This window comes from Salvia splendens, chromosome 9 (assembly GCF_004379255.2).
Source record: "Salvia splendens isolate huo1 chromosome 9, SspV2, whole genome shotgun sequence".
NCBI lineage: Eukaryota > Viridiplantae > Streptophyta > Magnoliopsida > Lamiales > Lamiaceae > Salvia > Salvia splendens.
The window spans coordinates 5,824,960-5,842,209 of record NC_056040.1 but is presented as its reverse complement, the minus strand read 5'-3'; the positions used below and the strand labels follow the sequence as shown (position 1 = coordinate 5,842,209).

General features: G+C 34.1%; 2 protein-coding genes across 2 annotated transcripts; both read right to left on the bottom strand.

The window, feature by feature from the left end:
• Positions 1-2,120: 2,120 nt before the first annotated feature.
• Positions 2,121-5,098, bottom strand: LOC121746988 (G-type lectin S-receptor-like serine/threonine-protein kinase SD3-1). The gene has a single exon (XM_042140960.1). The coding sequence runs from the start codon at positions 4,788-4,790 to the stop codon at positions 2,394-2,396; it is 2,397 nt and encodes a 798-aa protein (XP_041996894.1). The 5' UTR covers positions 4,791-5,098; the 3' UTR covers positions 2,121-2,393.
• A 7,443-nt stretch (positions 5,099-12,541) lies between these two features.
• LOC121749694 (IQ domain-containing protein IQM2-like) lies at positions 12,542-16,385 on the bottom strand. Its single transcript, XM_042144287.1, has 8 exons — positions 16,177-16,385; positions 15,386-15,852; positions 15,232-15,297; positions 15,048-15,136; positions 14,860-14,950; positions 14,516-14,746; positions 13,289-13,390; positions 12,542-13,191 (listed from the first exon to the last, which is right to left on the bottom strand). Exons 2-8 carry the CDS (start codon positions 15,815-15,817, stop codon positions 12,730-12,732), a joined length of 1,473 nt encoding a protein of 490 aa, XP_042000221.1. The 5' UTR covers positions 15,818-15,852; positions 16,177-16,385; the 3' UTR covers positions 12,542-12,729.
• Positions 16,386-17,250: the final 865 nt, after the last annotated feature.

Below are 17,250 nucleotides of genomic sequence, written 5' to 3'. Positions count from 1 at the left end.
TGTGAGAAAAAAGAGAGAATTTATTGATAGACTTATAATTAGAGAAGAGGAGAGAGAACTTAATAAAAAAATGAATTAAAAATCTTTGAAATTTAATTAATTGCTAGGCACAAATCTCATTAAGACACACACCTTCCTTAATTGAAGTCATACATACCTTTTATACCATTAAGAGTAAAATAGTAATCATGTAAAGCATTAATTTAATAATAAACGCAATATAATACAAAATTACTACTTTAACCTCATTATATCTTAGACATTATGTCTCCAAAACATTTTTCTTTCAAAAAAAAATAAAGTAGTCAACATCTTCATTAATTCACGCATGCCCATTATTGAAAACCTGCAATTAAAGTTAATTAGTTAAATAAAGTAAGAAAAATTGACATGAATGAAAAGTATAAGTTAAGCCAATTTGAAAAGAGAAAAATAATCAACATCTTATTAATTCACACATGCCCATTATTGAAAACCTGCAATTAATAGGAAATAGTCAACAATCCTTCATCACCTCTTTTATTCCACTCGTTAATTTAACCGCTCATTTTCTTTTCATTTTTCAAATTAATAAAGTAAAAAAAAAATAGAAGAGTAATATACAGAGGTATTGTTCGTAGAGAATTCAATACCCTTAAACGGGAAATTTACCGAAAATATAACGTGATTAATTTTTATCACAATGACACTGTCACATGATATTGACGTATATTTTTTCAAAAGTATGCTTTATTTGCTCAGGCTATTTTATTTATTGTAGAAATATAAGTTGATTATGTTTTTGTCCATTTTTAAGATTAAGGACCCGTTTTATTGCGTGGTTTGGAAATATGAGGATTAGATTAAATTTTGGATAGAGATATGGATAACCAAGATTGAAGTTATCTCATTATGGGTGTTTTATAACAATTGGAATTAGTAAATATTCCCTTATGACGTTTGGTGACATGAGGACTAGTAAGTTGAATTTACAATTTTGTCATCAAATTTGTAGGAAATGTGCAGATTAGAGGGGCACCGGTGGAATTTTGCTCCTTAATCTAGTTGGAGGTGGTAAATAGGGTTTAAAATCCATCAAAAATTGTTGGAATATTTTTGCCCAAATTTTATATACCCAACAGTGGAAATACCGGGTCAGAAATCATAAACCCGGGTCGTTAGGAAAGCAGCACATAGTCATAACGCTGGATTGTAGTGGGACCCGCACACCTTATCCTACACTAACCACCCAATAAAACAGGTCCTTGGGGATAAATCACATGTCGAATTAGATATATAAAACCGTTTGACGAAATTTAGCTCTATTTAGATAACTTAAAAGGGAGAATGACTTCTCGTATAGCTATCATCTTAGAGATTGTCAACAATTATTAATATAGGTGGCGTTCGGTTGCCATTACTAATATCATGAGACACATCATCCAATTGGTCCAATTACAGAGCCGCTTGGGTTCGTTGATCTAACAATAATTTAGCACATATTTTAGTTCATAATCCTTTCCGTTTTCTACTTTTATGATTTGATATTTTATTCTAAATTACTACTCCTATTAACTATTTTTAAAATAAAGATAGCCTAAACGTTATTTCCACAAAAAGGAACTCATCATATTCTTATTTTTATAAGTTTCTTATGATGAGCCCAATCTTGAGTAAACGTATGTAACTAAAGTCCATTTCTAAAAATTATCATGAACCTGGGTGGGCCATATATTTTAAAACAGTGTAGTTTCCAACAATAACTTTTTACTGAAATTAAGTTTTTTAAAAAAATTATTTTGTTTACTTCTTTTTCTCTTGTTTTCTCCTTCACATTTTATTTCTTCCACTTGAAAAATTATGTAGTTTCACTTATGATTAATCAATATATAAGCCAAATAAAAAATTTAAAAATCACTACAAAGAGCTTTAATTTGATACATGGTGCATTTATATAATAAATTTAAAAGTAAGTAAAAATTTCTAGAATTTAGAAAGTTTTAACTTAGTCAACTATTTTTCTTTTCATTATTCGAAAAATCTTACATTTCCATGCTTTTATTATTTTTGCGTTTTATCATTTTGTTTTTTCATGTTATATTTTCTTTTATTTATTGAAGCGAATTTTTTTGGAAGTATAATAAGGTAATTTGAATCATGAAATTATTTATGTTCTTTTGAAAGTATCACTACATCATATAATAAAATACTACATCATGAATTTAATAGTACTAACATTTTTCTACCTTTGTAATATTTTATAAATACAGTTTTACACAGCAAAAAAAACCAGACACATTCCAATCTGGGAAAGTCCAACACCACCCTAACTAAAAAAAAGCACCATCCCTTAGGAAAAAAATGAAGAGGTTTGGAGCTCAGCAACAAACAGTTAGCAATGTCACTCTACTTCACTACCACTCCTCCACCTCAATCTCTTCCACACCTTCCCTCTCATGTCCCCTACGGCCCAAACGGGACGGGGGCCGGTCCACCGACAGTGTCCCCTCGAGCACCTTCACCACCTCCCCAATCGAAGGCCTCAGAAACGGCTGTTGCTGCATACACCAGAACGAGATTCTCGCGATCCTCTCCATCGCCTCCACGTCGTCGTCTCGCCCCAGCTCCTCGACTATCCTGTCGACGCTCTCTCCCGCGACATCTCTCTTGCAGGTGACGATCTGCAGGAGCATCTCCCCGAGCATGTACATGTCGCGCTCCGATGGGGACTCGGACGACGAGGGGTGAGGCGAGAGGAACTCCTCGAGCCCGAAATCAGTCAGCTTAGGGTTCATGTTCTCGTCAAGCAGGACGTTCTCGAGCTTCAGGTTTCCGTGGGTTACGCATTTCTGGCACTCTGAGTGTAAGTAGGCGAGCCCCCTCGCCACGCCTAGGGCAATGTCGGGTTTCTTGTGGCGCCAAACGTGCTGCTTCTGGTCCTCTGTGGACCCGAACAGCCACTTCTCTAACGAGCCGTTTGGGACGTACTCGTAGATCAGACACTTGTTTCCTGGCTCGAAGCAGAACCCTTTCACGGAGACGAGGTTCCTGTGGTGCGTGCCACTCAACGTGGTGACCTTGACACGGAACTCCTTCTCCGATACAACGACATCTCTCAAGATTTTGGCAACTACGGGAGTTTTGTTTGGGAGCACACCTCTGAAAACTGAGGTTCCAATCTGATTACCAAAGTTGTTTGTCAATTCCTTGACTTCCTCAAAAGATAATCTGATCAGCACACTGTAATGTGGATTCATCTGAGCATCTTTGCCGAACGGAATCCTCGTCTGAACCTTTAGCTTTCGCCTCCGGTAGAGAATCCCGAAAACTAGGACTTGAAAGCTCAATATCACCAAGACAGTGAGCAGAACCACCACTGCAATAGCCCCGGCTAGCCACCTACCGTCCCCTCCCCTGGCCTCAGGGCTGCCCGGCTCAGTGCTTCTGTGGCGTCTCGCGTTCTGAGTTGGAACAGCGAGGGGGACTGAGCACACTTTCAAGAAAGACACAGCATGGATGTAAGCAGTCTTATATCCACTGATAAACATCGTCTGTTTTATGGTGCACCGGCCCAAGCCATCATTCATCGAGGTTGCAGCAATGCAGGTGGAGTCATTCATGCAGCGCTGTCTGCATGCTGCCTCACTCAACGACATCTCAAGATCGTGTGATGGATAGAGGCCGTAGAGAACCGTCTGTTTTAACACCAAAATGCTCGTATTCATCCTGCAATTTCCCAAGTCAGCCATTCTCTTGCACCCTGCACCACCAGAAACCGACACACCAATGCTAGATTCTAAGGAATCTGAGAACAAACAGTCACACACGGGTGATGAGGAGTTATACCCACAAACACTATAAGAACCACACGAGCCAAACACGGAGCACTGGTCCTTAACCGCTTGCCAAACTGCTCTCCATCCATGACCATCACCACCCCATGAGTACATCCTCAAGTTCCCATCTCTATCAATCCTAAGGTGTCTGAACCTCGTGGAGTTGTCACCAAGATCTTCGGGGGCAACGGACCAGACAACCTTGCCACGATCATCATATAACCCCAGAACGCCACTAGAGTCGAACCTAGCTTCCTTAGAGCCAATGGGTGTCTTCCAATAGGTCACATTGTGCTCCCACACAAGTGCAAGCTCTCCACCCTGCCTAATCACCAAATTGTAGTAACTAGAGATTAATCTTGTTGGAAGGGCCCTAAGGCTTTGGGGGAAACGAATGGATTGGCCTGGGAGCAACGTGTTCGTGGGGCTACCAAAGCTCTGCCACACAACCTCATCTTTGCTACTCAAGAGTACTAGGTTTCCACTGTCCAAAAGACTAGCTTTTTCCACACCTAAATTGGAGGTATTGCTACTCCACAAAGTGACTCTACTAGAATTATTGATCAAAACCAGCCTCCCATCCATGGAAAACCTAAATGTGGAATTTGCAGGAACCCTAATTCCACTACCAACAGTCCAAACAGGCAAATTTGCAGCTTTATCACCAAGATTATACATAATCCCAACCATATATTCATCATCACCATCACCATCTACCTCCAAGAAACCAAATGCAAAAGCCCCATTTTCAGACACCCAAATCTTATCCCTATCAGAAGCATTAACCTCAAAACCAATAGGCACAGAAGCAACAGTAGAAGCCTCACAAAACACACCACAAAATACAGAGCAGAAAAACAGTAGCACAATAGGCACACAACTGCACCTAGTCAAACAACACATTCTAAGATTCTTATCATCAGATTTCTTGGCACATACCCCAGGAAGCAGCTGTCTGAACCAAGAAAAAACCATTTCAGCTGCAAGAATTGCAGATTGAAGAAACCCCTCTCCACAGTTTTATAAAGGAGTTTGAAATCTGAGGTGGATATGATGAAAAGGATAAAAAAGGGGTGTATATTTTCTAGCAGAGGCCTTTTCATGAGAAAAAGTAACAGGGAAAGGCAGGAAAATTGAAAAAAGATTGAATCTTGAGAGGTGCAAGATTTGTAAAAATGGGGGAGGAGAAAGAAAACATGATTCAAACTCAAACAACTTTTATGTGAGAGAACCAAGATTCACGTAGGCTGAGTTTGCTCCCACTGAAACATACCAATGTCTACTTTTTAGAATATCAGCAGTTGCGCGAAATTTTCCGTGAAATTCCCAAAAACACCTACTGCCACATCATACGGACTTCCTACTGCATTGCCACGTCATAAGGACTTTCCACTGCACAGTGGCTGACATCCCAAGGACTTCCCGAATATATAGAATTTTTTTTAAAAAAAGTTAATGCAATAAACGGGAATTCCGTGCGGACGTCCTTGAGAGTCAACGCAATGGCGGACGTCCGCACACCCGTCGCAACGGAATTCCGCGTAACGCCGCGGAACTGCAGTGTCCTCGGCGGAATTCCGTATCCGTGCATACCATGCACAATAGCGGATGTCCGCCGCAGAATTCCATCGGAATAGGCGCCATTGCTGATGCTCGTATTTGATCTTTTTAAATTTCTTGGATTGAACACTGCTTCAGCATGCTTTGACACGAGCAGTCATCTCTCTTAATTAAATATTGCTCTATTCATGTGAGTTTCAAAGCCTTTGATTTGCCTACCTAATCAAGCTGTAGAAATCCACAATTTTATTTGTTTAATTCCTTTTAATTTTTTTCATGACAGAGAAATCCACCATTAGTCTGACAATCTGACTGGTCCCTCTCAAGCAATTTGACCACCAAAAAGGGTATTTAGTTTTAACACTATTTGAAAGTCTTGAAATTCAGAAAAGTGTAATAGGCAAAATTAGGCAATACATGACATGGGTAGATAGTAAAGATCACTCAATCAATCTCTAAATATAATCAAAATGAAAAATAATAATCTCAGCATATGTGGTCACACGCAAAGAGAGGACCACAGCATTTGAGAACATACAAAGAACATTTAAATCAAAGGACCCCATTCACTAAATGTGGTAAAAAATTGGGAGGTAATAAATTGGCCATGAATTTAATCACCGGAAAGCATAGCCACAAATAATAATAACTCACCACATTGGTATTCTTGCTTCACCCAATAAAGATTGCATTTTTATCTATAAAATATGTTTAAGACATGGGTGACTTTACCTCTTGGAACTGGGTCTTACATACTTTTAAAAGAAATGCATTTTGATTTTGAACATGTAACACTTTGTACTTAATCAACTAGAGGGCCCATTGCAGTAAGGGACAATAATTCTTCAGTAATGCACTTGAGAAATGTCAAGCATTTGAAATGTTTTAGGGTAAAAGGTCTGGAATAATAACAGAATATAGAAGAGGATCCAATGCAGTAACTAAATTATTATTCTTTTTAACAAAAGGGTTTATTTATATATTTTATTTTTTTGATTAGGGAAGGAGTGGTTCGTGGGGAACAGGCTCCACTTTTTAGATTTTAGGAGAATTTTGAGGTTTTGTTTGTTTGCCTTTGGACAAATCCTATCACACTGCCTTTTTTTCTGGCTACCACTTTCTTCCATAACTCATATACATATATTCATATATAATTTACATATATTCCTTATTTTTTACTTATAAAGTGAATGGTCATAGAATAGGACCAAGTCCATTTGGCTTGGTTGACAAATAACGACATCTTAGTTGGTAAAACGGTTTTTCATTAATTCAGAGTTTTGAGTTACGACAATTTATGTGTGTAAAAGGAAAATTACTATCAATCATCTTTTAGAAAAAGTTTTAGTTGATTTCAATATTTTATTTTAATAACAAGGAAGCTCTTGAATTATTTACCAATATTTAATCTTGGTTTGGGTGGAATTGAGGGGGGAAATGCCTTTTTTTTAACCCTCCTTGAGGGGTTTACTAATTAAATTGTACCCTTCAAAATGCAGAAAAAAAAAAGTTTAAGCATTTATAAGGAAAAAAAAGGAAGGAATAAAGAAATTGAGATGGGCATGGGCCAATCAAATATTCGTGGGGTTTCAATTATTAGATAACTCTGTATAGCTACATCCATCATACAAGTATAAATGAAATATATTTGATTCATTTGAAGCCACAAATCGTATTAGGCCATTTTTTGTGGGGTGAATTATTTACAAAAATTAGAAATGTTAATAAAATTAGATACAATTTGCTGGGGGTTTTTGTGGCTGTACCCTAGCAATAATTATTATGCACCCTATGGGAATAATATTTTCAAATTGTTATCATTAATGCTATAATTACTATACCACATTTCTCTTGTGTCCAATCTACACCACATTCTCAAGGAAAATCGATAAGGTGTTGAAACAATTGCATTGCATTTGGTAAAGTGATTTTCTTTACTAGCTATCAATTTTCTTGAATGACTGTGAATTAACTATTACTAAGTTTTTAAAATTTCATTTGGTGAATTGGAAAATTGATTTTGTTTATTAATGGCCTGTCAACTGCCATAACTCTTTTTCATGTGAAATTGTAGTACTACATGATCTCTTTTTTTTTTTCTAACATGCATGCATATCCATAATCTTTTTGTATAGAAAAAGTCTATTTATATTCCATATTTGAATTCAATCTCCTTTCATAGATTTGTCCTCACAAACCTAAGATTCATTGAGCTGATTTAATTCACATCAAACTGATTTTCACTTAACCTTAACCAAAAGGATGATGCAGATTCATGAATATACACAAGAAAACATGATTCACATGGCCATTCCTTTAGAGAGATATAGCATATGAACATAAAGAGTAAATGGAAACTATACTCAAGAAAATGGATGAATGATTGGGATGTAATGCAATCATATAAAAAGGCATGGAGCAATCATGCAATTTTTTTGTAATACATTCCAAGTAAAATAAGCCTTTCTAATGTTAATTATAAAAAAAAATTGTTCGTGAAAAACCCTTAGCAATAATCATGAGAATTAGACATTCATGAACTTAAATTATTACGTAGAATACGTTATGATTGCAGATCTTGATGGGAGTAGTATATATTCGATTTTGTGTCTGTACTTGCTACTGTCGTTGCATATGGATTTAAGTGACAATACAACCAGGCATTTTTCTAACGTTAATTAACTTTTGTATTAATTAAAATATATTAGTAGTAACTAGTTATCATAATTTTTCTTAAGATAAATTACAGGTTATATCATGAACTATTGTTAATCACAAAATAATATAAAGACCATCTTAATGCCAACAAAAAATACCCAGTGTGAATTTTATTGTGATTATCAATGTTATTTCAAAGTTTGGGATATTGTTGTTAAACGACCTAGAATGTAGGATATACGTTAATTATAGTTTTTTCCCTTTAAAAAATATACTTAGTATACAAATGTGGTGCGATTTAAGTAAACTTTAAAACATTCACAGATCACAGTCACAGCCATAAATTTTGGGCATTTTTCTTGCCTTAGCATTTGGTAACAAACTAAGTAGTAGCATGCATTTTTTGGTAACAAACTAAGTACTACTCCCTCCGTCCCAGATAATTCTTTTCATTTTGACTGGGCACGAATTTTAAGAAATGTAATGAAAAATGAGTTACAAAAAGTTAGTGGAATTGTGTGTCATACTCTTATATTATATCAATTTTATAATAAAATGTGAGTATTAATGAGTTAGTGTAATATGAGGTCCACTACCAAAAATGGTAAAAAATGAAATAGGATAAATTATGTGGGACAGACCGAAATGGAAAAATGTGACAAATTATCTGGTACGGAAGGAGTACTACTTCTTGAATAGTATTAATAATTTTATGTTTATATCCGTATTTTTGCACGTCTTATGTTTGGATTATCATGGCATCACAGCTCATGTAGAACTTTTACAGACTGCATCTTCTTGATGTAAAAAATGGAGTAGTATAGTAACATTAAGTGAATACTGTTTTCCTTTACGAAGTGAATTTCTTAATTAAAGTAATTAATTATTGGGTAGTGATTTGGAGACATAATGTCTCCAAGCCATAATACCCTTATGGCATTTTGACATAGATATATTTTTTATTATGACTAGTTTACCCAATATCATATTAAATGGATACAAATCTATTTAAGGAATATTAAATCAAATTAAATATCTTTATCTAAATGCATATTTATTGATATGATTAGAGATAAACCTCGAAACTTTTTATATGTTTACATATCATTTTTTCATGTTAATTTTATACTATATTATTTATTTAAAAATCATGAATTTAGATTATAAATTAGTTGCTATAGTATTAATTATCAAAATACATACTAAATTATTACTATTTAATAATAAAATAATTTGATAACTTCATATATTATTATTTTTACAAATAAATTTTTATCTAATCAGTTGATAATTTAATTATGAGTTATTTTCTTTTTTTATGTTATACTTTCACAGCCGGTTTTATTATTTTTTTTTTGTTAAATTTCTTATTCAAATTTGAATTGTATGATTAAATAATAGTAGTAGTTATTATGATGAATCATTTGTTTGTGTTATCTTTTGTATTTTTGTATTAATTTTCTTAGCTTTTATCACATGTAATATTTTTTATATTTTGATTGACAACTACTAGTTAGACTTCGACTCTATAAAATTATGCTTAGAAAATTAACTTTATAACGTTTCAAAAATTAAAAATTCTTGTATTTTTTAAAAAATTATTTATTAGTATTAAAAAATTATTAAAATTATAAGTCATAAAAACGCTACATGTATATATATACTTAATTTCTAAGTGTTATCATCCAACGAAACGGTAATAGTACTCACATCAAATTATGTTATTAGTAGTATTAAATAATTATTAAAATTTAAAGTCATAAAAATGAGTACATGCATATAGATACTCAATTTCTTAGTGTTATCGTCCAACTAAATAGTAATAATAGTCATTTGCATCAAATTATTTTATTAGTATTAAATAATTGTTAAAATTCTAAGTCATAAAAATGACTACATGCATATACATACTTAGTTTCTTAGTGTTATCGTCCAATGAAATAGTAATAGTCATTCTCATCAAATTATTTTATTAGTAATATTAAATAATTGTTAAAATTCTAAGTCATAAAAATGACTACATGCATATGCATACTTAATTTGTTAGTGTTATCGTCCAACGAAATAGTAATCGTCATTCTCATCAAATTATTTTATTAGTAATATTAAATAATTTTTAAAATTCTAAGTCATTAAAATGACTACATGCATATACATACTTAATTTCTTAGTGTTATCGTCCAACGAAATAGTAATCGTCATTCGCATCAAATTATTTTATTAGTATTAAATAATTATTAAAATTCTAAGTCATAAAAATAATTACATGTGTATATGCACTTAATTTCTAATTGTTATTATCCATCGAAATAGTAATAGTCATTCTCATCAAATTATTTTATTAGTATTAAATAATTATTAAAATTCTGAATCGTAAAAATGATTACATGCATATACATACTTAATATGTTATATACTTAATTTCTACTTGTTATCATCTAGTGAAATGATAATAGTCATTTGCATCAAATTATTTTATTAGTAATTATTAAAATTTGAAGTCATAAAACGACTACATGTGTATATATACTAAATTTCTTAGTGTTATTACCCAGCGAAATAGGAATATTCATTCGCATCCAAGTATTTTGTTATTAAATAATCGTTAAAGTTCTATATTGTAAAAGACTAGTATAACGAAATAGTAATAGTCATTCTCATCAAATTATTTTATTAGTATTAAATTATTATTTAAATTCTGAATCATAAAAATGACTACATGCATATATACTTAGTTTCTTAGTGTTATCGTCCAACGAAATAGTAATAGTCATTCACGTCCAAATTTTTTTTTTGTTATTAATAATGTTTAAAATTCTAAATTTTAAAATACTAGTAGTAAATAGATGTATGTATAGATACTTAATTTTTTACTTGTTATGATCTCATGAAAGAAAGGGTTGTGCATGAAAAATGAAAATTTTTAATTGTGAAATATGACTATTAAATTTCTATAGCTAAATTATTTTAGCTATAGAAATTATTACTTAATTAAATTATTTTGACACTATCTAACAATTTAATTCTAGTATACAAATTTAAATTGTTGTTCCCTAACATTTTGTCCATTAATAAATTAAAACATGTATAAATTTCAAATCTTAATTTTGATGCTCTAAGAACTCAAGCAATTAAATTGATTTATTAATTTTATACATATAAATTATAGATTCAATAATGTTTTGTAATGATAAAATTAAGATTGAGTGTTAAATCTATTTAGTACCTATAAGTTTAGAATTTAAAAAATATAATTTTATAATGTATTATTTAAATAAAGTTTAAATTCATTATTTAAAATTATATTTTTTTAAAAATCGTGACTTAGCATCATTGGAGTATTTAATACACTTCATACAATTTGAATATAATTTGCTTAAATCAAGCCATCCATATAAATACACACAACTTTCCTAAGCAAGTAATTCTTAAATATAAAAAAATGTTTTTATATGCACAAGGGTAGTATGGTATATGTACAAAACATTTATTTAAATAAAAATATAAAACAATCTAAAATGACTACTTTAACCTCATTATGTCTTAGACATTATGTCTCCAAAACATTTTTCTTAATTATTACTTTGGTATGAGAAATGAGAATCTTGATGGATAAGCCTGCATTAATTCTTGCTCCTCATTTCCCTTGATTCAGACAAAAAATTGACCAGCTAATCAATTTTTATCTCTTTCAATTTTTCGATTTTTTATTTTTTATTTTTTCTATGACTCATCCATCTTGTTTTTGCTATTTATACAAAGAATGTGTATGTGTGTACCAGATTGACTTGGTCTTTTGCTTTCCATTTTAGAAGCTTTTCTATTAATTGAGGATGAAAAATATGGATTGGTATTTAAAATGATTGGTACGATATATATTGAAATTGACACCTAATTTGAAATTTTGAACATGCCACACACTCCCAAATTTGTGACTGTAAATCCTGAAACAAAACAATTCTTTAATGCATATTATTTGATGAAATAATTTTCTTTGAAGTGATTGAGATAAACCATGGTTTGGAACCCTTCTTCAACCGGTACTACTTCTTCCTAAAAGCGTGTGTTTTCCGTATTTATACTTTTTTTATTATTAAACTCTTTATAATATTGTTGCAAGAAACGCACCACTTTCTTGAAATTTTGTGAGATTATACTAGGACATTGTCTAGAAATTATATGAACGATTAAAAAATGACAGAAACTCTAATTCACACAACATTTGTCAAACACGAAGAGTTGACTTTGAAGAAAAAAATACTAAAGCAAAAGGAGCCAACTTAACACAAACTGCTGGAAATTTGGTGGTAGTAGTTATCCCTACAGCTTGTCCAAATTTATGATGAACGGCTGACTTGGAAGCCGGTCCCACGAGTCCGTCGTAAATATACACATGACATGTACTGATGAAATAAATCTCGACAATGGTCTCAAAAGTTATACTTATCACATGATGCCTTAAAATTTTGCAACGGATAGAGGTAGAATGGGATGCAATTGGAGAAAGAATCACATTTTCCTATGATTAGTTACATTGTCAAAATATATCTACATATATACAACCTACATCCTTCTTCTAGTGTTTCTATATTAGATTTGAAGAACAAAATTTATGTACATGATTTACCAAAATTATGAAAAAAAATATCATGGCTTAAATCAAAGAATCAACACTAGTGCACTATCCCTTCTATAACTAGCAAAGTGAATGCAGTGGTGAGGACTGTGTTTTTGAATGAGCACTAGTCCTGCAAGAGAGAATGCAGTCTGCTCGTTGCGATTCAGATGGAAACGGGGAGTCTGAACTCAGGCGTTGGATGCTTCGTGGAGAGAGCTTTACGTCTTCCAAGGCGCGTTCTTGGAGGCGCCAAGGGTAGTCTCTTACGCAGCCAATCCGAGGGCCTGCCCCGGTGCTCCAGTTCCAAGACAGCTGCTTTCCCAGTTGGAAAGACTTGCTCTCCTCTTCGGTTGGAGATTCATCAGAGCTTGATCTTTGGTTTTCAGTCATTAGCTTCTCGAACAAGCTGTCCTTGCAAGGTATCTCTAGTGCAATGAAGCCTTGACCAGTGGTGCTTTCTTCTGCATACTGAGGTTTATGTGATGATGTTGATGAAGATGCATTGTATAGGCTGTCTTCTTGTTCATCGGTGGAGTCAAGCTGTGAGCAGTGAGGCGAATGTATTGTTAGAAAAACACGATTCTTGATTAGTTCGCGACATCAAACAGGCATGAAAGGGGTTGGTAGTTCTTCATACCTTGACATCACTGAGATCAACATTGTTCTCCCTGAGAAATGATATGAAATTTTGGAAATTTTCTGGTGTTGGCTTGTAATGACCACTGTGAGGCCACACTGCCTGTCGAAAATTCAGTAAATTAATTAGTTTAGAGTAAATATCAAAATTGGTCATAAACATATAGTCAGAATACGAATTTGGTCCAAAACATTCACTTTTTTAAAATCAGGTCAAGAACATTTGAAATCGTTATCGAAGTGGTCCTTTTCTGTCAAAAACTAACTGTCACAGCCTAATTAATGATTTTTTAACTTAATTAATATACTAATGCATAACTAATTAAACAAAATTAAATATAAAATTAATAAAATGCTAAGAAATTCCAAATCGACTATTTTCTCCCTCTTCTTCTTCTCTTCCATCTCTCATTCGTTCTTCCTAAATCGGAATCTCTCTCTTCTCTCCGGCGCTCAACGGCATTGCGTCTTTCTCTCTCTGCTCGCTCCTCCACAAATCGTCGTCATCGTGTGTTTCTCCGCATTGCTGCTATCCGAGATCAAAACCGTCGCCGTCCACCATTGTTGTCGCCATCAACCCCCATTCCTTTCGGTCTTCCTCATCTCTCTCTCAATTTTCTTTCTCGGCGGTCCGGCGTTGTTATCTCCGCCGACGCGGTCGCTGTTGCCGGAAGATGGTTTCGCTTCCGTCGCCTCTGCCTGCTCGTTGTCAGTCGGGCAGTATTGCTGCTCCATGACCTCATCGTCGCTCCTCTTGCCTCGGTCCAACCCATTGTCATCCTCTCTCCGTCTTCCAGCTCGACCATCAATGCCCTCTCTTCTCTCCCTCCTTCTTAATCAATCTTACTCAAATTCATATCTTTCTCTAATTAATTTCTGGAACCTTAACTGTCCGCCGTTGCTCAACAATTCAATCTCTCTCCCCTTTAAATTTCCGCCGCGGTGCTGCCTTACGTGTAGAGATGTTTGTGGTCGATTTTGGAATTTCTTAGCATTTTATTAATTTTATATTTAATTTTGTTTAATTAATTATGCATTAGTATATTAATTAAGTTTAAAAAATCATTAATTAGGCGTTGACCGTTAGTTTTTGACGGAAAAGGACCACTTCGATAACGATTTCAAATGTTCTGGACCCGATTTTCAAAAAGTGAATGTTTTAATTTTGACCTTTACTCATAAGTCATAAGTCACATACATAAGACGCATAAATGTGAATTAGTATTACCTTCAAGAATCCATTTTTAGCCACTATCCTCCCTGCAGCAAGTGTAGCACCGCCAGCCAAGAAACTCGAGTGTTGGAATGTTCCCTTCCTTTTCTTCCCAACATACAATGTCCTCGACGTGCTGAGGACAAAAATCCACTTAGAAACCCTGGTGGTGTCGAGGGGCTCCCACGTCTGCTTGTACAAGAGCCTCCCACCCTCAATCACAACTTCATACGCCTTCCGTTCCATCTATAATGCCAAAAACACAGCCAAATTTAGAAAGCAAATCCTCTCAAACACTAAATTTGGTTATCTACTGCTTTTTGCAGAAATCTGAAGTGATCAAGGACTAATAGACATACCATGCCAAGATACTTGATGCACTGCTGATGAAGCTTCGAACGAGGGCACTTCTCGACAAGATTTATGTCTTTCCCTTCTCCTATATCTAGCCTACATAATTTCAAGTAACTAGTCAGTACAGTAAGATATAGAAATCACATCTTCTTGGGAGCAAGATAAACAAATGTAAAAGTTCAAAGATGCTCACCAATAAAAGAAGGGCTCTTTGCTTTGTGAATTCAGCCATTTAACATAATAGATATGGAGATTATGGCCATAACGGTGCCGTGGATCAATCTGTTTGAAACCAAATTCAATCAAAATCAGTATAACTTCCCAATCAAATCAAGAATAACTAAAACAAAAGTTCAAAAAGTGGTGGATTTACTCACAGCTTCAAGCCAATGCTGCAAAGCAAGTTTCTGAGCTTTTCCATTCTTGGACAGCCCCTTTCCAACCTGCAGATTAGGCCAAATTTGAGCATTGTTAGGAACTTAATCAGAGCAATGTTGTAATCAGTGTGTCACAATTCAACTCGAATTCTACCTTTGCAGCCCTCGTTCGAGCCCTTGACCAACGCGAGATGGCAGTCTCGCGCCTGTCTATATCGAAGAAGGAAACAGAGCTATGCTTGAGCTCTGCAAAGTCTAGCAGCTTCCACCATCTCTGCTCAATGAGAACTGCACAATCAGCTAACTTTCTCCTGGTTCTGAAACTCTTGTAAACCTTCTGCAACTTTATAGCTGCCTCGTGTTTCGGAGAATGTGGGATTCTCCCCATCAATGATCCAGCCATAGGGCTCACCATATCATCATCTTCATCAAACATACATTTGCTGTCATCACACTCAACTTGAATGTGTTGGTGATTGTTGGGCTTATTAATCTTGTCATTGTTAATCAGATTTGAAGGGATGGATTGGAAGGAGTTGGCTAAGTCACAGGTAACCGTGGGAGGGATGGAACGACATACATCCATGCAACTCCAAAACAGCCAACAACACTTGCTTTCTTCTGCAAATGAATGAAAACATAAACAAGGTTTATTTGTTTGGAATTTTGGATTGGAATAGGTTATGCTGCATTACACCAGAAATAAACAAGTTGGAAACAATTTGCAGGAGAGCAATAATCACTATTCACACACACATTTCAGACATAGACATAGTAGAGCCTAAAGCATCTAACTGCAGAGATTCAAGAACAAAAATACCTTTACACACCACCAATCAAGCAAAAAAGTTCAAGAAACGCAATGAAATGGGACACAATCCATGTGAAACAAACAAATATCAAAGCCCATGTGGAGAAAGAGATGAAAAGGCGGAATCTTTATACCTCAATGCAAGAAAATTGCTGGCAAGGAGCAATCTTGGGGGAAAGAGAGAGATTTGAGAGTTAGTTGTGACTGTAGGCGTAAATTCTTTGAATGAAATATAACTATAGCCCTTTCTTGTTTGGATATTTCAAAGGTTTACATATTTATGTATGCTTATAAAGTTATATAGGAGGCGAGTTTGACACAGAGGCTGCGGTGGCTTGTGTGTGTGTGTGTGTGTGTGTGTGAGAGAGAGAGAGAGAGAGAGAGAGAGAGAGAGAGAGAGAGAGAGAGAGAGAGAGAGAGAGAGAGAGAGAGAGAGAGAGAGAGAGAGAGAGAGAGAGAGGCACGTGGAAATAAGGAAATGATTATTACAAAGAGTTCCAATAATTTAAAATCGTAGTATTTGTTTTATTTTTGATATTCGTGAGAATATGAAAAAATATTTTATTACAAATATGGAGCTAATTGATTGAGTCATATTTCAAAGTTCAAACTAATTTCCAGTTCGACCTTAGTGAAAATTAATCGATCCATCAAAGAGTAATGCAAGACTTTTCTTGATTTAGTTAAGTAATAAATCAATAATAATCTCTATAACTTACTCCACAAGGATCTTGATTAGAAAATGTGGATGATAATTAAGTCTGCAATTTAACTTAGGGGACCAATAATATTGACTTGGTTAGGTGATGATGCATTTGCTTTTAATAAAGGGCAAGGGGATATGCATGTAAAATTTGGATATCAAATTTAAATTCAGAATAAATTTCAAAGAAAAGTATCAGGAAATTTCCATCAACTTTTCGCGAAGGTGTCCGTCGAATTGACTTAAAAATAGATTATCACAAAGGTGAAAATAGAAACGAGTGCGATTTCGATGAATGTGTCTCAATTCAGATAATAGTATATGATATAAATTTTTTGATTAAATTGAACCGGCAACTAGTTATTAGTTTCTCTATATTTAATTACTAATTTTTTTATCGTTGAAGAAAATTAAGAAATCTACGCGAGATTAATGAGATATTCACTATTTTTAGTTATTATTAATGTAATTTTACATATGATTGTTTCAGATGTTGACTTGAACG